General features: G+C 42.0%; 2 protein-coding genes across 2 annotated transcripts; one reads left to right on the top strand and one right to left on the bottom strand.

Moving 5' to 3' along the window:
- Positions 1 to 7,484: 7,484 nt before the first annotated feature.
- LOC124962807 (olfactory receptor 2A12-like) lies at positions 7,485 to 8,423 on the bottom strand. The gene has a single exon (XM_047522086.1). It carries the CDS (start codon positions 8,421 to 8,423, stop codon positions 7,485 to 7,487), a length of 939 nt encoding a protein of 312 aa, XP_047378042.1.
- A 14,856-nt stretch (positions 8,424 to 23,279) lies between these two features.
- Positions 23,280 to 24,227, top strand: LOC124963881 (olfactory receptor 2A12-like). The gene has a single exon (XM_047523651.1). It carries the CDS (start codon positions 23,280 to 23,282, stop codon positions 24,225 to 24,227), a length of 948 nt encoding a protein of 315 aa, XP_047379607.1.
- The last annotated feature ends 3,763 nt before the right edge of the window (positions 24,228 to 27,990 follow it).

Here is a 27,990-nt window from a genome sequence, read left to right as displayed (position 1 = left end):
AAAATTGAGAAGGATTTGTTTAACATACATGGATGAGCCACTGTTTGGGGCATAGATGTTTATGATTGTTATATCTTGCTGATTTATGCTTCCCTTAAGTAGTATGAAATGTCCTTCTTTATCCCTTCTAACTAACATTGGCTTGAAGTCCACATTATCTGAAATGAGGATGGATACTCCAGCTTTTTTGCTGAGCCCATGTGCATGGTATGTTTTTCCCCATCCTTTCACCTTTAGTCTATGGGTATCTCTTTCTATGAGGTGAGTCTCTTGCAGGCAACATATTGTTGGATCTTTCTTTTAATCCAATCTGCCAGTCTATGTCTTTTGATTGATGAATTCAGGCCATTAACATTCAGGGTTATTATTGAGATATGATTTGTATTCCCAGTCATTTGGTTCATATTTAAAATTTTTGACACATCTTGGTTCCTCCTTTATTTGACAGTTCCTTTAGGATAATTCCTCCCTTTGCTGATTTGCTTCTTTGTTTTTTATCTCTTCCTCATGAAATATTTTGCTGAGAATGTTCTGTAATGCTGGCTTTCTTTTTGTAAATTCCTTTAGCTTTTGTTTATCATGGAATGATCTTATTTCATCGTCAAATTTGAAGGTAAGTTTTGCTGGGTATAAGATTCTTGGTTGGCATCCATTTTCTTTCAGAGCTTGAAAAATGTTGTTCCAGGCCCTTCTAGCTTTTAGGGTCTGGATTGAAAAATCTGCTGATATCCGTATTGGCTTCCTCCTGAATGTAATTTGGTTCTTTTCTCTCACAGCCTTTAAAATTCTGTCTTTATTTTGTATGTTAGGTATTTTCATTATAATGTGCCTTGGTGTGGGTCTGTTGTAATTTTGTGTATTTGGAGTCCTATAAGCCTCTTGGACTTGATTTTCCATTTCATTCTTCAGATTTGGGAAATTTTCTGATATTATTTCATTGAATAGATTGTTCATTCCTTTGGTTTGTTTCTCTAAGCCTTCCTCAATCCCAATAATTCTCAAATTTGGCCTTTTCATCATATCCCATAGTTCTTGGAGATTCTGTTCATGATTTCTCACCATCTTCTCTGTTCAACTTTGTTTTCGAGGTTAAATATTTTGTCTTCAATATCTGAAGTTCTGTCTTCCAGGTGTTCTACCCTATTGGTTATGCTTTCTATGGAGTTCTTAATTTGGTTTATTGTTTCCTTCATTTCAAGGATTTCTGTTTGGTTTTTTTTCAATATCTCTAACTCTTCATTGAAATGATCTTTTGCTTCCTGAATTTGCTCTGTTAACTGTCGATTGGTGCGATTGTTCAATGCCTGCATTTGCTCTTTCATCTCATCGTTTGCTTCCCTAATCATTTTAATTATGTACATTCTGAACTCCCTTTCTGTCATTTCTTCTGCCATGCTGTCGTTGGATTTTATTGATGTAACATCTAGATTTGTTTGGGGCATTTTCTTCCCTTGTTTTCTCATATTGTTCAGGAATCAGTGGGTCATTAAGATATTGCAGATTTCCTCTATCAACTTATAATGTCCCTGAAGATTGCTAGTATATCCCCTCTTATCCTTCAGTAGCCTGAAGTCTTGGAGGAGGTTGATAATGCAGAGCTCCATGAAGAAGCTGCCTCTCTAGGGGTGGTGACCCTCAGGTGGCGTATATTCCCTGCTAGTGGGCAGAGGTGCCTCCACTTGTTGACCAATGGTCATCCAAAGGGGAACTAGGCTGCGGGCTGAGGCAAGGCCTGTTTGTGCCTATGTCTCTGGTTTTACCGTCCCTGTGGGAAAACCTCCCCCGGCCGGGAAGAGTCACTCGGTGGGGAACGTCTCGCTGGTCAGTTCCCCTCCTAGAGGTTCCCCTCAATCTACAACTACCACCTGGGCTGGGCTGTCTTCCTCTGCAATGATCCCAGGGGCCCGGACCTACGTCCTGGGCCTGGGAGCCTCACCCTTCGCAGGCGAGTCTCCTTAGGCTGCCTCTCCCAGAGAATCTGCCCGCAGTCCTGGAAACTTCGCTCTGCCCTTAGGCGTGTCTCTGTGCGGCTCTTCCAGCAAGAAGCCACCTAGCTCCTGGGACCCTGCTCTGCACCAATCGCCTGGCTATGCAGCCCCTCCCCTGAGCCACCACCTGGAGCCCCGTACAATAGCTCCGAGACCCAGAGACCCGCCACACACCTCCTCCTCCGGACAGCCGCCCGGTTTCCGACGCAGTCACTAGGAGTCCAAACAACTCACTTCAGGTCTCCTCCTCCCACCAACCACCCGTAGCCCTAGGCAGTCACTCCAAGTCCAAGTGACCCGCCCTGTTCCTCCTCCTCCTCCTTGGGGTAGCCCCCCGGGTGTTCAGGAGCAGTGGCTCCGAGACCAAGTGACTCACCACGCTCCTCCTCCAGGCAGGCCACCGGTGTTCAGGAGCGGTCGCTTTTAGTCCAATCAACTCACCACTCGCCTCCTCCTCTGGCAACCGCCTGTGGTTCTGATGCAGTCACTCCCAGACTAAGTGTCCCACCGCTCTCCTCCTCCAGGCAGGCCACCAGTGTTCTGGAGCGGCTGCTCCGAGTTCAAACAGCTCGTCACGAAGCTCCTCCTCTGGCAACTGCCTGTGGCTCTGATGCAGTCACTCCTAGGCCAAGCGTCCCGCCGCGTTCCTCCTCTTCCTCCGGGCAGTCCCCCGGTGTTCAGGAGCGCCCACTCTGAGTTCAAACAGCTCACCAAGCAGCTCCTCCTCTGGCAACCGCCCATGGCTCTGATGCAGTCACTCCTAGACCAAGCGTCCCGCCGTGCTCCTCCTCTTCCTCCGGGCATCCCCCCGGTGTTCAGAAGCGGTCGTTCTGGGTCCAAACAGCTCGCCACGCAGCTCCTCCCCAGGCAGCCGCCCGGAGCCCCAGCGGCTGCTCGAGTCCAAGCGCTATGCTGAGCCGCCTCCTCTACGATGATCCCAGTTGTCCGTGTTTACCGCTCCAGCGGGGGGAGGGGCGTCTCGCCGAGCAACTCCACTTCACAAATTCCCTGCGTTCCGGGGCTACCGCCCCATCCAGGACGCCTCCCCAACGGGAGAGACTCACCCGGCAGCTTTGAGTTGGTCCCAAGTCTCTCACTATCTCCTCTTTTGAATCTTGCATCCTGGAGCAGCGTGAAATGCAGCCGCCCTCTAGTCCGCCATCTTGGCCCGCCTCGAACTTTCTGCTATTTACTTACATTTGTTTGTTTTTAATTAATGTCTTGTGGATATTCATAACGGTGAGATTCATTGTAGTCTATTCATACACATACATAGGAAAGTTAGGTCAGATTCATTCCAGTGGTTTTTCCTTATCCTGTCCTCCACCCTCCCCCTCAATCCTCTTCTCCTACTGATCTTTCTCTTTTATTTTGATGGGATCTCCCCTCCAGTTCTCTCTCTCCCTCTCTCCCTGCCCCCCTCTTTTATTTTTCCTTATTTTGGACTAGCTTCCACATATCAGAGAAAACATTCAACTTTTGACTTTTTGGGTCTGACTTATTTCTCTTACCATTATAGTCTTCAGTTCCAACCACTTGCCAGCAAGTGGCATAATTTCATTCTTCTTTATGACTGAGTAATACTCCATTATGTATGTATACTACATTTTCTTTATTCATTCATCTACTGAAGGACACCTAGGTTGGTTCCATAGCTTGGCTATTGTGAATCGAGCTGCTATAAACATTGATGGGACTGCATCACTATACTATGCTGCTTTTAAGTCCTTTGGATATATACCAAGGAGTGGTATAACTGGGCCAAATGTGGTTCCATTCTTAGTTTTTTGAGGAACCTCCCTACTGCCTTCTAGAGTGGTTGCACTAATTCGCCATCTCACCAACAATGTATGAGTGATTATTACTGGTTTTAATGACAGCTTAGATACAGTGGAGTAGAAAATTAGTAAACTAGAAGTCAGGTCGAAAGAATATATACAGCCGGGTGCGGTGCCGCACACCTATAATCCCAGTGACTTGGGAGACTGAGGCAGGAAGATCACTAGGTCTCAGGCTAGCTTCAACAACTTAGTGAGAAAAAATGGAAATGCAATGAAAAAAGGTCTGGGATGTGACTCACTGGTAGAGGGCCCCTGGGTTCAATCCCTAGTATCACTGGAAAACAAACAAAGCAGAGCAAAATAAAAGTGGAAAATAAGTGTGTCAGAGACACACGTATGGTGAAAGGTTATTGCACAGTATTTACATATGACTTCAATTATACTAAATTGTGTGCACAGACAAAAACTGTACCTGAAGATATTAAGAGTAGTTAAATGAGGGGTAATATTTGAAGCATATTTTAGTCATTTCATATTCTTCCTATATTTTCTATATTTAGCATGTAATTATGTTTATAATGAGCAAAAAGTCTGATTTCTCCTTTCCTTTCAAATCCATCCATATGAGCCATAGTAATTCTCAATGTACATTTTTACAAAACATCTGTTTCTTTTACTAATTGGTGTTCCAAGAAGAAAGGGTCCTATTCCACAAAGGTGGTAGGTACTGTGAGACAGAATTAGCATAGCTGCTCTTCTGGTTCTAACTGCCCGTATATTATTTATGATTATTGGACCCCACTACCCCACACAAAGTCTTTAATATCCTGTTATGTCTTGAGAAGCATGTAATTTTGAGCCTATTTGGGCAAGAAATCTTTCCATCACAGAATGGTACATAAGACCAGAGATCCAGGTAACAGGCCTTGGAAAATGCTTGTCTAGTGCAGGTAAACCCCAAGTCCTTCACCCCAGCAGGCCAGGCTCTGTCTGTCCCTGCCTGGGCTATCCTTCCCATTCTGCATGGTCTCCGTGTCTCCACACTTTTAACATCCTGTATCTTCTGTCTGAAGTACTCCATTCCTATTCCCCTGCCCTTTACTACAATGACCAGACTTTAACTCCTGCTTCCAACGCTTAACAGAGCTATGGCCTCATGTGTGAAGGCTGCCCGCCCCCTTGTCGCTGGCTCAGAGCTTTGACATGCCTCCATAGCATCCTTAGCACCACGTGGCATCTTGTCTTAGTACTCGTCTCTTTGCCTGAGGCTGGAACTTAGGTTATTCACATCTGCATCCACTGGACTGGCCATAGGGTGGGAAGTTAATGAACGTTTGATGATTGAAAACAACATCCTAGCTAACTTTGTCATTACTTTGACAGGACAACAAGTATTTTCCAAATAAAGTTTAGTACTTTCTGCTATGAAACCAATATGGGCTGAATGCAAAAATTTTTAAATATGGCCAAGAATAAAAATCACTTTATATCTCACTACCCAGGGATATTCAGTATATATATATATATATATATATATATATATATATATATCCTTTCAGAATTTTAAAAATAAATATATGCATGTTTTATGAAACTTAGATTAATGTTATATTAAATTTTGTTTTGAGTTTTTCTACCTAACATTGTATCATTCTTTTTAGTGATATTTAATACTATTGCAAGCATGATAGATAGTATTGGTTGCATAGTATTTCATAAGATTGACAAATCATATAATAGCAATTTCTAATAATTCTTTAACAAACATATATATGAAACTTGGTCTGCATTTTTGATTTTTCCCTTAGGACAGAGTCCTAGAAGTGACAGTTCAAGACCCAAGTAGATGAACATTGTAAAAGTTCATGATACGTATTTTTACATTTTTCCATTGATTGATTTTTTTATTAAATAAATCAATATATTCAATAATCTTAAAACTGTATTTGGCATTAAATATTCAACAACTAAGCCTAATAATTAATATCATTACTATTTATTTTACAAATATGTTGTATACATACTATGCATAAGGCTCTGTTCTAGGAAGGTAGAAATAAATATCTTCTCCTCAGCAGTGAACACACATGAGTGTCAATATCACCGCATATTTGCATTGAGCATCACTGTTTTTATAATTTTGCTGGTTTCGTAGGTGAGAAATGGCATTCCTCTGACTCAATTTGTGTTTATCATTAACAAATGCAAGGAAAATTTTTCCAAAAACAGCTAAACCACAATATTCAATGCTCTTTGTAAAACTCCTCCCCCTCTTTCTTAAGTGCCAACAATTCCTGCATTCTGCTACCCTCAATTCATCAACTTGCCACTCCCTGGCACCATCTTCTTTTTCTCACTCTGCCTGTGTGGTGTTCATTTCTTCACCCACAACATATTTGTTGAAGACCAGTTTGTGGGAAGCATGGTGCTGTGTCCTGAGCAAATAGCAGTAAACCAAGCTGTCATGGTCCCTGCCTCAGTATCTAGCAGAGAACTAAGAAGTTGAGCCACATGCCTTTATTCTCAAGAGAGAGAAGTATAGGATGCTTTGAAGGTGAACTCACTCTCAACTCTTAAGGAAAGTGTTCTTAGAGAAACTGCAGTTTAAACCAAGACCTGACAGATGAATAGAAATGAACAATCCTTTGGGGTAGCGTGGAGGGAGGGTAGGGATTAGGGTAAGAAGAGAGCATACATATGTGGAAGGCTTGATGTGGAAAAGACATTCACAGCAATGACAGAAGTTCAGTTCATGTGAAGTGAGAAGAGGAGGACAGAGTGACCTGAGATGAGTCTGGGAAGGTCAGTGGGGTCAGATTGCACCTGGCCTCAAGCCAGTCCAAATTGTCTCCAATCAGCATATCTGAAACTTGCTTCTCCTCTTAGGCCAGGAATCTTCTAAGACGGCATCCTTGTCCTTGTGTTTTAGTCAGCTACTTTGCAACTGTGACTAAAGGACCCGACCAGCACAACTGTAGAAGAGGAAGAGTTTATTTGAGGGCTCACAGTTCTGAGGTGTTAGTCCAGAGAAGGCTGGCTCCATTTCTTGGGCCTTGAGGTGAGGCTGAACATCATGGCGGAAGAATGTGGCAGAGGGAAGCAGCTCACATCATCAGGAAGCAGAGAGAATGTCTCCACTCTCCAGATACAAAATATATCCCCCGAAGCCACGTCCCAATTCTAATCTACTCCACTTCGGTTACCACTCAGTTAATCCTTGTCAGTGATTAATTCATTTCTTCCAATCATTTCTCCTGTGAACCTTCTTACATTTCTCCTGTGAACCTTCTTACATTGTCTCACATGTGAGTTTTTGGGGGACACCTCACATTCAAACCATAATACCTTGTATCCAGCTCACCTAATACCACATCTATGGTTTCCAAAGGATAGTGTAACTTTCTCAAGATTCAACCACAGGGCATACCCCAAAACCCACTGCCTTCATTGCAATAAAAGACTTTAAGGGTTCATCTAACTCTCCTTTGCCAAGCACCAAGACTCTGGCACAAAAGGAAACAAATGAACTGATGTGCTGGAAGACAGTTCACAGTATCCTGTTTGTCAGCCAATAGTGGGTGGTCTCCAGAGACCTTCAGAGAGTTGCCATGAGGGGCTGAAGGGAGTGAACTGGTGCTGCTGAGTCATGTGAGTGAGTGTTTAGGGCATTGGCCAGCATACATTATGTGTACTGTTTCCATGTCCTTTCAGGGTCTCATTCTGTGACCTTACCCCAGCCTGTCACCTTCAGAATGGCCCTCTTCACATCCTTGTTCCGGAGGCTGTAGATGATAGGGTTCAGAAAAGCAGAGATGACATTGTAGAACAGAGCCAGCTTCTTGTCCTCTTCTGGGGAGGCCTTAGCGCCAGGCTTCATGTACATGACCATGGCTGGCACACAGAACATGGTGACCACAGTGATATGAGAGGCACAAGTGGAGAAGGCCTTCAGCCTCCCCTGTGCTGAACGAATCTTCAAGATGGCGATGAAGATGTTGACATAAATGACAAGGATAAGGGACAGTGGGATCAGTATGACGCTAAAACCAAGAATGAAGTCTACTTGGTCATTGACTGAGGTGTCCGCGCAAGCCAGCTTTAAGACGGCAGGAACTTCACAGAAGAAGTGGTTGATCTTGTTGGGGCCACAGTAGGGCAGGCGCATGGCAAAGATGGTATAGACAAGAGCAGAGATGACACCCCAGAGTCCACAGAAGATGACCATTACCCCACATAGCCTTGGGCTCATGATGACCTTGTACCTGAGTGGATGGCAGATGGCCACATACCTATCTATAGACATGATGGCAAAGAGCCAGGACTCAGTGATACCAAACACCAAGAAGATGTACATTTGAGCCACACAGCTAGAAAAGGAGATGGTCTTCTCCTGGCTGGCCAGATGTGCTAACATCTGGGGCACAGTTGTGGTGGTATAGCCCAGGTCCAACATGGAAAGGATGCCAATAAAGAAGTACATGGGAGTGTGAAGGTGGGAATCCAGGCAGATGAGAATGGTAATCAAGCCATTGCCCAGAAGAATCAACAGGTAGATCATCAGAAAGATCAAGAAGAGCAGAGGTGTGGATCTGGGATCCGGGGAGAAGCCCAGAAGGACGAATTCCGTCACAAAGGAGTGGTTGAGCTTTTGCATTGTCTTTTATCTCTCAATGTAAAAAAGAGGCACCCATTCAGATAGGGGACTTGTTAAGGTATGCACTAAGAGCTGGGGTTACTGATGGGGTTAGGTAGTGGCCATTGTCCAATTCTGATGAAACGTCATAATATCGAAGGAAGTGCCCCACCATGACGATGAGACAACCCATCGTACCTGTTTTTGTCTTTTTTCACCACTCCCAGGAGAGTTGTGAAGAGGAGAGCTTCTCATTCAGGATTGGCTCTGCCTCTGAACCACTAGTAGTTCCCCATTTCAGAGTCAGTTTCCTCTACTCTGAAATGAAAGCATTGGACAAGCTGATTACTAATTAACCTTAGCATCCTCTTCTCCTTCATACATCCAGGTGTTCAGAACTTAGTGTTGGCGTACAGACCGCGTGCAAGTTGGCAAACTTCAGGTGCCTGAAACAGGAAGAGAACCCATTTACTCATTTTAAATACACTGGTTTATTTTTCTAATATAATTTTACCTCAATCTTTCCTTAGGCAAGATGACTCTCTGACTATTCACTCACCCCATTTCGGGCCACAGGGTATTAGAAAAAAACACTGATTTCTCAATCCTGGCTGTATTTGCTAAGTGACCTTGAACAAGTTATTTACTCTGTCCCCCCATCCTTTGAGACTGCTTCAAACAAGTACAAAATGAGAACAAATATCTCCTTGTCACAGGTTTGCTGCAAGAATTGAAAGATATTTGGGCATGAAAATCACCACACAGAAGTTTTAACATGTGGTTGATGCTCAGTAAATGTCGCCTGCATTTCTGAATGGGTCTCCTTACATAAGATCAGGATTCAGATCCAAGCTACACAAGCAAACATCCTGAGAAGTCAGTCCCTCATCCTGGATGCCCACGGTCAATTAACCCCCCACTAGATACCTACCCTGTTTCTCTCCCCACAGAAGCCAGCATCCCTTTCACTCTTTCAGCCTCTTACTGCCTTGTAACTTTGTCTGAGCTTAATCCCCTGAGAGTCAGTTTCTTCTCTGGAAGAGGGGAAGAACACCTCTCCAAAGAGTGTTATTTGCATTGTTGGTACTTGGGGAATGATGCAGTCTAAATGGTGTCAGGGTAATTGCTTTCTCTGGCACCAAGTGATCTGACCTCAAATCTACTAGTTCTCTAATCTGCTTGTTCTTTGAAGTATCCTGAGTGTGTCTTCATCAGAACCTTGTGCCTATATTCAATACCATCTCAGAATTGAATGTTCACTTTGGTCAACAGAATTACACACAGTTTGAACCTCTTTGCAGGAACTTCACAGACCTTATCCAATAGCTGTCAGGTAGCTGGAAGACGATTGTTTTTATTTAAGTCCTGTTTTGCACCAAAGAGCCTTTACAAGTTCCATGGTCTCTGTAGGCTGACCTTAGCCCCTCTGTCTATACAAAGGATAGTAGTGCCTGGGTCAGGTGTCGTAAAGAGACAAAACACATGGCAGGGGGGACAGCTAGTTCCACTTGAATCTTGGCCCTGACTTCACTGCTATGTAACTTGGGCTATTAGCTGATTTCTCTGGGTCTCAGCTATAAAAAAGGAAAAACTCATCTTTGCAAGCCACATTCTTCCTATGAAGAAACATCAGATGTCAGAATTTTCTACCTTGAAACTTAGAGTGGGAACACGTGCTGCCATTTCTTGTTTTCACACAGAGCCCGTGAGTAGGATTTTCTTTGAGGGTCTGGTGTTTAGGAGTGTCTAACCTGGTTGAACTGTGGGGACAAGCTATGGTCCACTCAGACTGCTGTCTCTGAACTGGCAAAGTGAGCCTGTTCCACAACCAGGAGTTTGGGTCAAAAACAGGCTCCCTGAGCCCCCTGGGTCCCCACCCTTCCTCGACTCTCCCAAAGATGTGCAGACTACTTGGGAAAAAACTGCCAGACTCTAAAGTGTAGGAAGCAGATACCTCACATGAGGAAGAACCAGTAGCAACATCATTATCTACCATGATGAGCCTGGACTTGGTGCCCTTGAATCAAAAATATATAATTCAACCTGTGGGGCGTGCCTTACAACATGCTTGACATTCATTCTCTCTGAGCCACATTGTGACAGTGGGAAGTATAGTGTAGGGATCATCATCTCTACCTCGCCAATGGGGAAACTGAGGCTCAGGGAGGAAATGTAGGGAAAAAACAGAATCTCACTCACTCTTCAACAGTAGTAGGGTTTCCCACATGCAGCAAAACCATCGCTAAGTAGAACTCGACTAATCAGAGTCCTTGGTTTACAGAAATTATTTTTGTCCTTGATTATTAGGTCAGAAAGACAAATTATGAGCACAAAGAATCTTGTGCTGGGTTTAGTTTACATATATGTATACATACATATAGATAAGCATGTGCGTGTGCACGCGTACAGCAAATACACATAAAAATTGATGGCATCTGTGAGATCAATTCAATCAGACCAGTCAGAAACTTGGGAAGACCCCTCAACTCCTGTCTCATCCCCTACATCCTGTCTGTCCTCAGGTTCCATTGCTGTCACCTCCAGAAAGCCTCTTCCACCCATCCATCCCTCTACTAGCCTACTGCCAACGTCAGCTTAGACACTGAGCGTCTCTCTTTCTCTCGCTGGTTTTTATCTCAGTCCTTCCACTGGACCTCTGCCCAGTCTGTTCTCTGCACCAGCCTTCAGAATGATCTTTCTAAAACAAAAATCGAATGGGGCTGCTCCTTCATGAATCTACTGGGGAAAGTCTAAGGGTTTGAACAGCAAGCACCCTGGCATTCCTTAAAGTCAGAGTTGGTTTTGGTCACCAGGTTCCCAGGCAGGTTGGTGGGCTCTGTCCTTTACAGAGATCTTCAGCAAATACAGGGCTGGTCTGCAAAACCTCCCACTAATCCTGGAAGTCATCTTCAGGGAGGAGACATGGAGACTGCTCTGTAGTTAGAGACCCATTCTGGGCATGATGGAGGTCTGGGGCAGAGTTGAGATGAGGACCCAGACCTCCTGGTTGCCATCTGGTCAGCTCTTTGGGCTCTGTCCTAGCTCAAGGCAAGCCTCTGTTAACTTGGAAATTCTACAGATCAGACACATCCCCCTGAGCAGCTTGGTTCCACTGTGCATGTTTTCCTCTATAATCTCCTTACTTAAAACAGAGCCAGGCACATCATGGCGCCAGTGAACACTTACTGAGTGATCTACATACTGGGAGATGCTGGGAAGCCAGGACAAAAGAAAAAGGAATGTTTATATTCTCTTTCTCTTTTGAATTTTCCCTCCTGTTCCTCAGAGATCAAGAAAAAAAAATCATTTATACAGATCACCTGACCCTCAGAAGAAACCAGGCTACAAGTCCATGGTGGACAGGTTGGGATAGCTGGTACTAAATGTCATGGATCTATCTCTTCTCTCTCTCAACTCCTGTCCCAGGCAATAAATAATAATAATTCTAGTAGCAGTTTCCTATGTGCCAGGAACTGTAACAGCCATGTGCTTTACATTTGTTATTTTACTTTATCCCCATAACCGGAGTAATAGTTGGAAGATTTAACAATGAACATGGACACCCTCTGGTCAGAACAAACTCCTGTCACAGGAGACAAGTAAAGCGGTAGCAGCATGCCTCCGTGTCACACCTTGCACAGGGTCATGGCTGTCGCTGAAGCAGAGCCTGCACCACAACCCCAGGCAGCATCAATGGAAAGAGTGTGGTAGGCTGACCATGAAACCAGGGCGTCCCCCCTCTCACCACTTACCCACTTGCTTGTTGGCTTATTCCTGCCTCCTCCTGAGTAAAAATGATAATGAAAAGGGACAAGCAGAGCAGAAATTGTGGCCCCAAAGCAAAATAAGTGAAGCTGAGTCAGGCCCAGCAGAGGTAGGAAGGGAAAGATGCCTGGCTTGTCCTGAAGGCTGCCGGGTCGCCTCTGCCCTACTGCAGCCTGCATGTCCACTTCCACCCCTGCCCTCCATACCATCGTCTCCTTCTGCCCAGCCAGCTGCATGAGGGGAAGAGGCATCCTAATGGGAAGACAGAGGCCAGGCAGGTGGGCCAGAGTTGGCCCTTCCCCACAGTCTTCTCCACCACATCCAGACATCCCAGGGAGTCCACAGTGCCATCTGGGAAGAGGAGAAAGGGCTGACTCAGGGGTATACCGGTAAGTGGGAGCAGACTTCTCTAAGTTCTGAGATCTGCAGAACCAGAGATAAGACCTGGTGGCAGCCTGGCACCATCAGGAGAATCTGGGAGACAAAAGACAGAATGGGGACAGAGGGGAAGATCCTCACCTGAGAGCACAAAGGATGGACCAGGGTACAGGCCAGAGAGCCAGACTGGGCAGAATAGTCACAGAAGCCAAATCAGTGAGCATCAACATATGCAGAGGGACAGAAAAGGAGACATGAAGGACCACAGAGTCAGGAAAGAGCCTCCTGATGATAAAGGGATGGAAAAACAGGAAGACAGAATCCAGGAGTCAGAGAGGAACCTAGAAAGAGACAGAGCGGGTTCTGTCTCTTTCTTTCATCAGTTCTGAATTGCACTCAGCTCCCTCCATTCTCAATGACACCCACAGATCTGCTCTGAACAACTTCAGAGATGCACAAAACTTTGGGGATGGTGACAATCTTGAAAAGTCAGTCCCTAACAGGGCAACTTTTTTCTCAGCAGCCTCACCAGTAAAAGATGCTCTAACACTGTTCCCCTATCTCCAGGGACAGGAGGCTCACTCTTGCTCAAGGAAACTTAGGAGACTGTGGTTCTGCCCTTAAAAATATATATATATAAGAAATAAGAGCATGTACTTATTTCAGTAGGTGCTGAAATCAATGATGAATTCTCTAAAGCACCTGCTCCCCAAGCTCTGACCTCCACCCTCCCACCTCTAACCACACCTCTCCTCCAGTGTCCCCAGTCTGCATTGCAATACAGTACCCCTTACCTGCTCTCTCCTTTCTCTAGGAGGGTATGTGGGGCTGTCTGGGTCTCCTTTTCTCCTCTTGACAAACCTTTCTTGTCCTAATCCTGCCCATAATTCCCAAGCTGGATCCTTGTTTCCACCCTACATCCCCAATGCCTGATGGCAGCCCCAGCAGGCACTTCCACCCATAGCCACAGGGATCACCCCGCCCTTCTGCTCAGCAGCTGAGGGCTCCCAAGAACAACCTCTGGGGAAGCAACTGCTGCAGCACAAAAGCCAGGGATCAGAGTTAGACTTGGTCACTGTAACCAGGACAAGTCACATGGCTTCCCAGAACTTCTGCTTCCTCTTTATATGGAACTGTTTCCTATATCATAATCATACTCGACAATTTTTTGTGTAATCACTATGGGTCAGACATATGATGTATCTTAAATTTTGCAGTATTATTATCTCCATTTTGCAGACCCAAAAATGGAAACTTGAAGCATTAGGTGGCCTGTGTGGAGCTGGGATTGTGAATAGTTTCCTCTAACTAAAACTGTGTTCCTGAACAATACTCCACCCAGTATCATGCTGAAGAGCAGAGAGGTAAAATAATTTATCCCAGGTCAAACAGTTGTTCAAGGTAGCTGAGATCCCATGTAGATCCAACTGACTGTACAGTGCCTACACTGTGGGATGATAGACAGGGGCCACCCAGTCTCTAGCTTGGAGACCCCTAATTCTGATGGCTGGGTCACCTGCAGAATGACTGCCCTAAGCCAGATTCCAGCCTTTCCAAGAATTCCAGTTGTTCCTGAGGTCTCCTGAGTTGTTCCTGAGCTGCAGGTGGAAAGACCAAGCAGGAAATAGAGAATCCTGGTTCTCAGAGGAGAGGTTTTCCACTGTGAACTCCTTTATGCCTAGGATAATCCCTGCTTGATTTGTCCCTATTCCTGAGTTGCAAAAGTGGAACACAGAAAGGTAGAAATGTTACCCTTTCATTCCATGCAGTGAATTTCCATTGCAATTTCTTAATGTTCTTCTCCAATTTTTTTCTACCACTAAACAATAGTGGATTTTTTTTCTTACTTGATTGAGATAGTATTTTACATTTCATTTTATGGTGACAGATACTAGTTGGTTGATTAACCATTTACCCCTTCTTTGCTGATAGAGCATGTTCTTTCTGACAACATTTTTGGGGACAGTAAATACAATGTGGACAGTCCCAATACAAAGGACAAATGTTTCCCTTTTTTCCAGAATCCCTTTTGGCAAGGGTAGATCTAGAACCTTGTCCTATCCAGTGAGACTTGGGAATTGTACTAAGGAGTTTTTGTGAAAAATTCTTGATTTCCCAACAAAAAAATAGACTAACTGTGATACAACACCATTCTCCAGCCCCCTTTCTTTCACCATGAATATTGATACAATGCTTGCAGTTTGGCACACTTTCTTGAGTCTATGAGGAAAAGTCTCAAAGAATTATAGTTGGTTTCTCACCAGTGTTATTTAGTGTGAGCTGCTTACTCAATACTTCTTGTTATATGAAAAAAGATTGTGTTTATCTAAATCACTATTAGTTGGATTTTTTGTTTATTTTTGTAGTCAAATTCCAATGGATTAAGTAGTCTGCCTTTTTAAAAATGTAATATTATGTGATAATCAATTTACCATCTACTTACATATTCTTCATAACTATCGTTTTCAAATACTCATTCACCTATTTTGGACATGTAGCTTTTATCTCATTTTTTCCTATTACAAATGGTGTATTGCCAAATTGGACATCATGACAATGTAGCTAGATTTTCTAGACATCAACCTTAATGAGCTGAGTTAGAGTTATAATACATAAAGATGCCAGTTTCAGAATTTGTTCCCTGCCAGGGTGAAGTTACAGGAACCAGAATTACTCTTCTTCCTATAATAACTAAAAGCTGGAACAAAATTTGTGAAATAATGTTCTCCAAGACATTGGATATCAGGAAGCAAGTGATAGGGATCTATGAGAGAGGAAAAACCGTTGAATTGAGCCCTACAATTTCTCCAGGTTACTGCTTAGAGAGTTATGAGACTGTGCCATGGAGATGGAGAACCCAGATGGGGCCAGAAGTCTCCTGCATTGAGGAGATAAAATAGGGAGGTGGAGGTGGCTGGAGTTGACTCCAGACTTCAGTTGAGTACTGATTGACACATGTGTTTCAGAAACAACCAGAGGATGGAGGAGGAAGGAAACTAGGGTGTACAGGGAGAAATACAAGGCCAAGGCTTAGCAAGAACATTTCTCAGAACTTACACAGGGTCAGCAATAGATTCTGTTCCCACTAAATGGACCAAATGCAGCTCTGGTCTCACCTAACAAAACCCAAAGGAAACTTAAAAGACTCAAAGTATTTACAAGTAACTGAATTTAATTCCAGAAAAAAACCCTCAAGAATATTTATTAAGAATCCAAAAATATCCAACAGAGCTGAATCCACAATATTCAAACATCTGACTAACAATAAAAAAGTTACTAGGAACACAATGAACAAGATGTAAAATGGTCCAGGCTCCCCACTGGAAAAGGACCAGACTCTTAATAGCTGCTCACTTGTTGTCAAGATAAGACCTACCACTGGCTTCTATGGAGTAGAACCAGTGCTAATCACTGCACATGCACAGCATTGTTTTGTGTTCTAAATATGAATAATAAAATGAAGTTCAGGGAAGGATTTACTCAAGGTCATATGGCTAGGAATTGGCAAAATCAATGTTCAACTCCCTAATTTGTCTTTTTGTTCTTGTGTCACATGATGAAGAGTGGCTCTTTGTTTTCTGGAGTTTAAGAACCCAAATCTAGGGAAGGTAATGATGCATGGAGCAAACAGCTAAGAGAGAAAACATAAAAGTATATGAGTATGTTGTGCAAAATATACCACATATGCCCTGGTAAGCTCTGCCCCATACTAGACAGTCACCAGGGTCATGGCCTTCTAATATAGGAAACCGTATAATATCTGATCCTTTTCTCTCAGGTGGCTTGCTCTTGCTAGGACCCTTCCAGTTACTGGGACTTATTCAATTCTGCCCCTCAGTTACCATTCCGTGGTTCAGACCCTGTTCCTGCACAAAGACATCATTTGATCTCTACAGTGACCTCTACCAAGGTAAGGTAAGTGACTTTAAGTACACCAGTACCCAAATTGGGCTTCCACCCTACCTGAACTTCTCCTTCCTCATCACACTCTTCATAATCTGAATTCTATTGATATGATCATAAGGACAAGAGATAGCAGGTGTTAGTGAGGCTGTGATGAACAGAAAACCCTCATATACTGTTGGTGGGAATGTAAATTGGTACAGTCATCTACTGCATCATGGCAGTACCTCAAAATTAGGAACAGTCATGTGAGCCAGCAATCCCACTACTGGGTATGTATTAAAAGAAAATGAAATCAGTATGTTGAAGAGATATCTGCACTCTCATTTTCATTGCAACATTTTTCAAAATAGCCAAGAAATGGAATCATCCTGTAGATGAATAAATGAAGAAAATGTGGTCTAGACAAGAGAAGGAAATAAAGGGTTGTGATAGGAAAAGAAGAGCTCAAATTATCTTTGTTGGTTGACAACAAGACTCTATATTTAGAAGACCCAAAAGAATCCACCAGAAAACTTCTAGAGCTCATAAATGAATTCAGCAAACCAACAGGATACATGATCAATACCCATAAATCAATAGTGCTCCTATACTCCAATGATGAATGTGCTGAAAAGGAAATTAGTAAACAACCCCATTCTCAATAGCCTCAGCAAAATAGAATACTTGGTTATCAAGCCAACAAAAAAGGTGAAGGATCTCCACAATGAAAACTATAGAACACTAAAGAAAGAAATTGAAGAGGACTTTAAAAGATGGAAAGACCTCCCATGTTCTTGGACAGGCAGAATTAATATTGTCAAAATGGCCATACTACCAAAAGCACTATGCAGATTCAATGTGATTCCCATCAAAATTCTAATGATGTTATTCAAAAAACTAGAAAAAAGAAACTCTGAAATTCATCTGGAAAAATAAGAGGCCCAGAATAGCCAAAGCAATCCTTAGCAAGAAAAGTGAAGCAGGAAGCATCATAATACTAGACTTCAAATTATACTACTGAGCTACAGTAACAAAACCAGCATGACACTAGCACCAAAAGAGTCATAAAGACCAATGGAATAGAATAGAAGACCCAGAGACAAACCCACATACAGGAAGTTATCTCACACTAGACAAAAGTGCTAAAACATACATTGGAGAAAAGGTAGCCTTTTAACAAATAGTGCTGGGAAAACTGGAAATGCATATGTAGCAGAATGAAATTTTGCACTTATATCTCACTCTGCACAAACTCAATTTGAAGTGGATCTAAGACCTAGGAATTAGACCAGAAATCCTGCAACTTCTAGAAGAATAAGTAGTCCAACATGTCAGCTCACGAACTGACTTCCTTAACAAGATTCCTAAAGTGAAAGAAGTAATATAAAAAAATCAATAAATGGAATAGCATCAAATTGATAAATTCTTTACAGCAAAGGAAAACTTAAGAAAATGAAGAGAGAGCCTACATAATGGAAGAAAATCTTTGCCACTTGCTCCTCAGATAGAGCATTATGTATTTAGGACATAAAAAGAACTCAAAAACCTTAACATCAAAAACCCAAATATCCCTATCAATAAATGGGCAAAGGAAATAAACAGACACTTCTCAAAAGAAGAAATATAAATGGTCAACAAATATATGAAAAAATGTTCAACATCTCTGCAATTAGTGAAATGCAAATTAAAACTACATTGAGATTTCATCTCATTCCAGTCAGAATGGCAAATAAATGTTGGTGAGGATGTGGGGGAAAATGTACACTCATACATTGTTGGTGGGACTGCAAATTAGTGCAACCACTTTGGAAAGCAGTATGGAGATTCCTCAAAAAACTAGGAATGGAACCATCATATGACCCAGTTAGCCCACTCCTTGGTATATATCCAAAGAATTTTAAATCAGCATACTATAGTGATGTAGCAACATCAATGTTTATAGCAGCACTATTCACAATAGACAAGCTATGGAGCCAACAACCTATGTGTCCTTCAACAGATGAATGGATAAAGAAAATGTGGTATATATATACAATGGAGTATTAACCATAAAGAAGAATGAAATTGTGGCATTTGTAGGCAAATGGATGGAACAGGAGATTATCATACTAAATGAAATAAGCCAGTTCCAAAAAGTCAAACATCAAATGTTTTCTCTGGTATACAGAAACTAATCCAAAATGAGTTGGGGGGTATAAAAAATAATAGAAGAAAGATCAGTGGAGTAGACAAAGGGAATGAAGGGAGAGGAGGAATTAGGGAAAAACAGTAGAATGAATCTGACCTAACTTTCCTACATACATGAATGAATACACCACAGTGAATCTCACCATCATGTACATCCACAAAGTACTAATTAAAAAAACTGTAAGTAAATAGCAGAAAGATCAGTAGAATAGAGGGAAAGAAACCGGAGGAGGGAGAAGTGGAGGGAAGGGGGAAGTCCTGGGGAATGAATTAAATTATATTCAATGCTTTTATATTTAGGTCAAAATGAATCCTATTGACATGTATGACTAAAAAGAACCAATTTTTTAAAAACAGAAAATGTGGTCTATTTTCTGGAAGAACAGAAAATGTGGTCCTTTTCTAGAAAAAGTATACTACTGAACCTTAAAAAAGAAGGAAATTCTGTCATTTGCAACAACATGTGTGAATGGAAGACACAGAGAGACAGACACCACATAACCTCACTTATATGTTGGAATCTAAAAAAATCCAACTCACGGAAGTAGAAAGTAGAGGGTGGTTAGGAGGAGCTGGACTCCCAGAAGTGGGGAGACATTGGTCACATTTCAGTGGGTTGGGAGGAACAGGCTCAAGAGATCAACTGAACAACATGGCAACTTTAGTTCATAGCAATGAACTAAAAATCACTGAGAGCAATTTGTAGTGTTCTCACCACAGAAAAGTATGTAAAGTAATGCATATATTAATTAGCTCAATTGAGTCATTTGATAATATACATCATAAATATACACAATTTTATTTGTCAATTAAAAATTAATTGGTTAATTTTTTAAAATGAAAAAAAAAATAAAGAATTTGAGTTCTGTCTTGCAGGATTGAATCACCTCTCCCAGTTGGTCCATCCTGCCCATCCACGAGGAAGATCCTTTCCAGTAATCCCTATCCTGCAGCAGTTAATGAGGTCAAGCCAGTTAAGTGCCATTGAGTCTTGGACTTCCAGGGCTCAAGAGAGTGTTCCAGTAAGGAAGGTATCCTCAAAGTGGGTCAAAATGTGACTCCGCATCTTCCCTGGCCTCTGACTGCCTGGCTTTTACACCAACCTTTAGCCATTCCATAGCTTGACCACACACCCTGAAAACCAACACTGTGCCTCAGCCATAGAAATGCTGTAGTACAGTGATTTTTGAAATCTGACAGACCTAGCTTCACATTTGGGCTATACAATTTACCTATTTTATGGGATTAACTAGCCACTTAATTCTTAAACTCTCTGGGCCTCGAATGGCCTGCCAACCTGCTGTGAAGAGTAATGATATTACGTGTAGTGCCCAATACAACCAAACCAAAGTAGGTGTTCAATAGTAGGTATTATGATTTATGTATACCGCAATGAAGTATGTGGTTTGGGGTGGTTACCTAAGGATAATAGGTCTTCAATAAATGGTAGTTATAGAACACTAGTAACATTACTAGTCACACTTACGTTCTCTACATTCAAGACTTATTTTTACCCCTTAGGTGCGTGACCTTGGTTAAGATGTCTGCAGATGTTAAAGAGTGTTTGGAAAGGAAATAAAGCACATCTTACTTGTCTTATTATGTATAGCTAGAAAAATGAGAAATTATACTCCATTATAATGTATCAAAGTACATTCTACTGTCAGGTATAACTAATTAAAACAAAATTTAAAAAAAAATTTTAAAGAGGGATGTGACCATGCAGCCAGAGGGGCCCTCCTTTCTCTGTCTCAGTGGGAAGAAATTTCAGTTCCCAAATGGAAACATCCAAAGAACGCCCAGCTCACCAGCTCCAGAGACCAAGCCTGAAATATCAGGGGCATTAGACTTGCTGGCTGTGTCTTTCATCCAGTCCAGGGGCTCTGCACTGAATTTACCAGCACAGACATTAACTCTACCAGGTTTTTCAGGGACTAGAAATGTACTCTTCAACCCCAGATACAAAGAGGGCTCCTGGGTCTACCCCTCCCTGCAGGGCTGCTCTGGGCCCACAGCACTTAAGAAAGGCGCAGAGCTCCCCCATGGAGCCACTGTGCTGAGGAGAGGAGTGCTGCCTTCTACTGAGAAGCACAAAACCAAGAGGAAACAGGCAGCTGCAGCTGCAGGGGTGAAGCAAGCTACCAGGCAAAAGAACAAGCTGGGCATTTGTAGGTATGATTGAGGGAGGGTCTGCCCTGGACAGCCCTGAGGATGGGCAAAGGGGCCCTAGTCTTCTCTTCCCCACTCACTGCGGAGGAGGAACAAGAACCTGCCCTTCCTGGGCAGGGGCCAGCTCCAACTCTCTTTCATGGCTATTTCCAGACTGTTGCAAGTCCCTGTCAGGAGCACACCCTGCTCCCGGGCACTCGGAGTGTATCCAAAGTCTCCCTAGTGGGAACCCTGATGAGGCATCCTCTCCCTTCTCCTCTACCAGAAGTTCAGAGGCTGGGAAGGAGCAGGGAAATATTAAGTAGAAAAGTAGAAAAAGGAGAGTGGATGTGAATATGGAGCTTTGCTAATAAGAGCGCTTAATGTAGTTGTTCCTTTACATGTGCCTTTGCTAGAAGCAGTGGAGTGCAGAGGTTAAAGGCCTGGCAGGCTGTGCAACCATAGACCCAGATTTTAGTCCTGGTCCTGCCACTTATTAGTTTGGTAGAAGGCAAAGCAGAACCTGGTCTTAAAGCAGAAAACACAAACATTGGAATAGGACTCCAAAAGCTGTCTACCAGTTTCTGCTCTAACCTGACTGAGTGGATTCTTACAAATCTTTTTCCAAGTATCAACATGGATGTGAACCCCAGGTGTTTCCAAGTCCTGAACAGGTACCTTCCTTGTGCTAGATGCTATGGGGCGATCTTAAAAAGACATGGCCCCTGCCTACAGCCTGACTGGGAAGACAATAACACATAAAAGAAACCATGAAGGACTGGTCAGGTAAGGAGGAGGAAAACCTCAGCTGGGCCTTGAAGGTCATGGGACCTGAGGATGGAAAAAGGATTAGGAGAGGCATTCCCCACAGAGAGACAGTTAGAGCAAAGTGTGGTGAGCATCCATGGCAGGTGCTAAGAAAGCCATCTATAGGAAAGATCTGTGACCCCAAGGAGACCCCTCCACTAGGATCCCACTGGTGATCTTGTTGCTAGTATCATGGATCAGAAATCTCACTGAACTTCTGGAGAATCATACTGACTTGAAAACTGGTTAGAACTAGATTGGGAGGGGCCTTGAATTCCATCAAGGAGGCATGAGAAGGGAATAATAGATGAAACTGCCTCTGCTGATGTGTGGCCCAGGAGGCCAGCGGGAGGCCTCTGCAAAGGCCCAGGACTGGGATGTGGACTGGTGGAAAGGAGAAAGGGACACATCTTTACTTTCAGCCCTCACTGTCTCAACACCAGGGCTAACCATTTGCACAGCTGACCATTCCTCATCCCTTGAAAGTTCCCCTCTCAGTGTCCAGGGCTCTTAAGTGTTAGGTCCCCTCTTATCTTTACAAACATTCCTTACCTGGAACACTTTTCTCCTTCATCCAATATTATCAAATATTCCTTAAAGTTCCTTAAAGTTCAGAACACACATTTCATACCATCTCCTTTTGCCCATTCAGCCTCGGGCACCTGTTACCTCTTCCAGATCTCCACCATCGTCTCATGGCAATCGATTCTCACTATCATGTGTTCAGCCCTGTCCTCCAGAACCTCGGAAATTTTGAGTTACCTCATCCAACTCATTGAAGGTTTACCCAAGATCACACAGAAAATCAGGGACAAAGCTAGGAGTAGACCTTAGCTCTTCTGATTTCCAGATTCATTTCATTTACACGAACTGCTTTTATTTGCCTCATGTTTTATATTTCACAAAATGTCTCAACCTACAGCATCTCATGTTTGCCTTTCCATATCCCTGTGTCATCAATGTTTCATTTCTGTTTAACAAATGAGGAGACTGAGGCTCAGAAGTGAAGGGACTTGCCCAAGGTCACACATATATCTGAGTACAAGAAACAAAGCCCAGACAGGCCTCAGGGGAACTAGGAGTAGCAGTCAGGAACCAGGGCCACTGTCAACTTGAGACAGTTCAGGGATGCAGGATCTCTCCCCTCTGCTTCCCAGAAAGTTTTTATTTTTATTGTAAACCATAATTTTTATTAGGCAAGCAAAATGTCACCACACCAACATTATAATTCAATGAGCTGGATTATCAGTATATGAATGCATTTTTTATATGCCACACAACATTTAAGCTGGTAAACAGCCATACTGATCTTGTCTAGAGTTAATTTGCCTAACTTTTTAATGTGTTGAGAAAGGTCAGCTAGAACCTAGTCAGTCAGTATCATAACTATCACAATTCCTAAATTAACATACTCTAAGTGTATTTGGCTATAACCTAAAGTCAGTAGTAAAATTCTGTTTGTTCCCTCAGCTTGTCTTTTATCATCACTGTATGTCTTTCTCTATAACATTAGCTCTCCTGAAACTTAAGGTTGACACCTCACCAGCTCTGGTTTCCCTCATCCAACTCATTGAAGGTTTGACTAAATCCGGGAGAGATGTTGTGTGTGGTATTGTGTGTGTGGCTCAGTTTCTGTCCACCCTGTCCTTTCGCCTCCAACAGCAGGAACAGAACAGGGAAGTGCTTATCTCTCCTTAACAGACTACCATGCAGACCCTTGGCAAGGAGAACCACAGCTCAGTGTCCGAGTTTATCCTCCTGGGCTTCTCCAGTGAGTCACAAGTCAGAACCACCCTGTTCATCTTCTTCCTCCTCCTCTACCTCATCACTCTCCTGGGCAATGGACTCATCGTCACCCTGATCTACCTAGACTCACGCCTCCACACACCTATGTACTTTTTTCTCAGTATTCTGTCTTTGGTGGACATGAGCTATGTCACCACCACCGTGCCCCAGATGTTAGTTAACATGGTGTGTCCAAGAAGGACCATATCCTGGGGTGCTTGTGTGGTCCAGATGTTCGTCTTCTTGGTCCTGGGCATTGCTGAGTGTGTCCTCTATGCCATTATGGCCTATGACAGGTACGTTGCCATTTGCTTCCCCCTTCACTATTCCCTGCTCATGAGCCATCTCGTTTGTATCAAGATGGTGACAGTCTGTTGGTTCATTAGCATCACTGGGGCTCTCATCTACACTGTCTTCACCTTGCGGCTGCCCTACTGTGGCCCCTACAAGATCAACCACTTCTTCTGTGAGGTCCCTGCTGTCCTGAAGTTGGCCTGTGCAGACATATCTCTCAATGACCAGTTGGACTTCATCTTGGGTTTCATCCTACTTTTGGTACCTCTGTCCCTCATCCTGGCCTCCTATGTCCGTATCTTTACCTCCATCTTAAGAATCCGCTCAACCCAGGGAAGGCTCAAGAGCTTCTCCACGTGTGCTTCCCACATCACTGTGGTCACCATGTTCTATGGGCCAGCCATGATCATGTACATGAGGCCCAGCTCCTGGTATGACCCAGAGCGGGACAAGAAGCTGGCCCTGTTCTACAATGTTGTATCTGCCTTCCTCAACCCCATCATCTACAGCCTCAGGAACAAGGATGTAAAGGGGGCCTTTCTGAAAGTACTTGGAGACAGAGGGACAGCTCATTGACCCAGGATGTTCCAGAGTCATCCCTAGTCACTGGTAGACAGATGGAGCTCATCTGGCATAATAAAGACTCATCCATTCTGACCAACCTGTCTTCCTGGAGCTGTGAGCCCCTAGGAGAAGGTGTGGCCAGTCCTAAATGGAAATTCCCCCACATTGGTTGGAAAACTTACTGCTGCCACCAGCCAAAGACTCCGCTAAGTATTGAAAGCAAAGAATCTCTTTACAAAGACTGTGTCCTTGAAGTCCATGGCCATTGCTTTATTGTTTTTCCTGGGTTCTCTCCTTACCTCTGGAAGTTTATGTCAGCTCAACATGATTACAACCAAAAGTTTAACTTGCATATAGACTTTTGCACATTATAAAGGAATTTGGGGTGAAAAGGACATAAAGAGTAAAGAAGATTATGTAGGGACACAGTCTTGTGTTACTGTTTGATGAGCACTTATACATAATATTTAACATTGCCTTTTGCACTAGATGCCTTAAAATATAGACTAGAACCATATTAGTCATACCTGTGTAAAAATGTGGCTAATAATTAGTGTAGTCTGGACTCAGCTAATGAAAATGACTCTTACCTGGTCAGCTTAAAATTTATGTTTTAAATCTCACTTTTATTTTAAGAAAACAAATACATATATATATTTCATAAAGGAAAATAAATATGTATTATGCATATATTTATCTACATACATATATTGGAGAAAGAGATAAGTAGATATATAGAGAATGAGAGAGATAATGGGAATAATATAAGACTCTAATTTCTCCAACCCAAAGTAAACACTTGTTAATTTTTGTCATATTTTGTCCAAGTCTTCCTTCTTTCTTCTTTTTTAAAAGATTAGATAATAACAATAGAGTTAAACTGCCCTTTGACTATGTCTGACTCTGGAGCGAACCCCTATCATTAAACCGAAGCATATTCAGTCTATTTTTAAGTTGTTCTTGTATGTGTTTAAATTTTTTAAATGGTAGATTGGTATCAGTGTGAATCTTAGTACTAAATATCATGTTTGTGATATCTGCTCATTTGATGATGACAGATCTAGTTCATTCCCTTTAATAAGCATCTGAATATAACACATTTCATTTAAATGATTTTCTTTCATTGAATATTCATTTATTTCCACTTTTTCACTACTTAAATAATTCTGCAGAAAATATCTTTGGGAAATCTCCAAATATAAATATTTTTCTAAGATTTATGTGTGGAAGTAGATTTTGCAGATTGTAGAATCAAAGAAATTTCAAATTTACAAGATAGTTCTAAATTATTCTTCCAAGTATTATACCAGTCCATACCTCTCACCTTCACTGACACTTGGAATTGTTTAAATCAACATTCTAATGTTTCTATCCTTCTTACAGATGAAAAGTAGTAACATTGCTCATTTACTCCCTGGGTACCAGTAAGGTTAACATCTATCTATAAGATTGTCTGTAATATTATGTAGTGTGACAGACTCAAGTTCAGACTTAAGGATTGAATTCCGGATCTATCCTTTAGTAAACTCAATGATGATGGTCAAGTTACCCAACCTCTCTGGGTCTCGATTTCCTCATCTGTAAGTGGGAAGAAAATAGTACATGCCTTAGAAGGTGGTCAGAAGGATTAAATTAGATAATACATGCAAAGCACTTAGAGTGAATAACATGCTATAAATTTTGTTTGCCTTTTCTTGATTCGTAGTTTATTATACATTTGAACATAGATTTCTTTTGTCTATTACCTGCATTGAAAATATTGTATATGAGTTTATTACTTGTTTTCTTTATTACAAAAGAGGTACATGCTTATTCTTAAAATTTTGTGAAACAGAGACAAAAAGAAGAAAATCATCCTTTATCTTACACCTGGAGACAACTACTGTTAACATTTCAGTATCCATGTTTTAGGGTTTAGAAACAATTTTTAAATTGAGGAATATAAATTGTTTTTAAATTGTTTCTATCAATATTTTTAAAGAAATATACAGAAAATTCTTAAGTAATTTATCTTTTCTCCTGAACTTTTAGTTGAATTATTCCCTGCATATCCTATAACTTATCACAATTACTCAACAAGAGGTTTCTGCACATTTATTCGTATTGATTTATTTTTACTGCTGAAGAGTATTCTTTTCATTTGCTTTTGATGAATAGAATAGAATAAAATATGAATGACTTTTGATGAATATGGTCCTTAATTTAATAGAGATGAATGTATGCATCTTTTCCTTTATGGTTATGAAATGAATATATGTCAAAGATTTCACTGAGCTCATCAGTTCATGAAGGAACCAGTACAGTGTCAGCACTGGTTCAAAACGATTTGATTTACAGAATTTATATTCCTCAATTGAACAAATTTCATTTGCATTATTATGAATAGGGCTCATTTGCAGTACAATGGACAGGACTCATTTGCATTGCTTTCAGTTTTCTGAAACTTAACAGAAAAACTGCAGAGGTATAAAATACCCTAGGCCACAGGAAGTCAAAGGGACCTAGGCCTGTAAAGTCAGACAATCCTCTGGGGGATATCTAGACAACATCCAGACTGTACTGAAAAGCCACCAAGTAATATTTTTTCCCCTTTTGCAAGACTTAGATGCTTTTTTTTTTTTCTGACAATATTCCCCTTTTATTATCTTAAATAGTCTTCAAAGATTATTCTGGATGTGACAAAAGAAAAAAAAAAAAAAAGGTTTGGTCACATTGTTTGGCCTCATTGTTTAAATTGGCATGGTAAGAATGTTAACCAGAGAGGCTTCCTTGAGTTTGTTTTGCAAATCTAGAGACAGGTCGTATTGAGCCATTTCTAAGACCATATAACTAATTTCTGTCTGGAAGTTTTTGTTTGTTTGTTTTTCACGGTGCTGGGGATTGAACCTAGGGCCTTATGCTTGTGTGGCAAGCACTCTACCAACTGAGCTATATCACCAGCCCCTGTCTGGAAGTTTTAATGAGGAATCTCAGATTGGACTTTTAGGGTTGGACTGTAGCTCAGTTGTAGAGTATTGGCCTAGCATGCTCAAGTTCCTGAATTTGATCCCCAGCAAATTGATCAAATTGGACTTTCAAAATCCACTATTATTTGCCATTCTGAGACTACAAAAAAAATAAGTATCGCTTTCATATTTTACTATCTGTACCTATGCATTTGGATGAACTCCTCTTTAATCAAGGCCCCTAGCTTTGCTAAGGTTCTCCTGGACAGGAAGTGATCCACCAGGATGGGATTCTGAAAGGCAGGTATCAGGCTGGCTTTGCTGGGGAGGCTTTGTAGAGATTTACCCCTTAGTTCACAATGCCCAATTTAAAGACATTCATTTTCAAATATGACCTTGGTTAATAATCAGTCTAATCAAGTATATCTTGGCTAAAAAGAAAACAGAGTCTATTGACTGTATGCTAATATCTATGTTGCTATGACAAGGAGACTAATTTGAGTTTCTGAATTTAATAGGTAAATAAGAATCAGATACAAGTTAAAAATGTTTCAGTTTAGTTTATGAAAACAAGATCTACTTGACTGATGTTAGAGACAGCTTGAGAGGAGGAAGGGATTTTTCATATATCCATAAGAAATGAAGATTAAACATGACAGTGATGGTGATCAAACAAATTACCTCATCCAGCATCCAATTCCATGTAATTAGCTCTTGCTCTGACTCTATTCTGAAAAGCATTCTGGGAATCCTGACTCAGTTCACCTAGTACATGTGGAAATTTACCTAAGTGATTTCAGCTTGGAAACCTGGACCAAAATGCCTTTTCT

This window comes from Sciurus carolinensis, chromosome 1 (assembly GCF_902686445.1).
Source record: "Sciurus carolinensis chromosome 1, mSciCar1.2, whole genome shotgun sequence".
In the NCBI taxonomy this organism is placed as follows: domain Eukaryota; kingdom Metazoa; phylum Chordata; class Mammalia; order Rodentia; family Sciuridae; genus Sciurus; species Sciurus carolinensis.
Note: the sequence above shows the minus strand (reverse complement) of the source record. Positions and strands in the feature narration are given on the sequence as shown.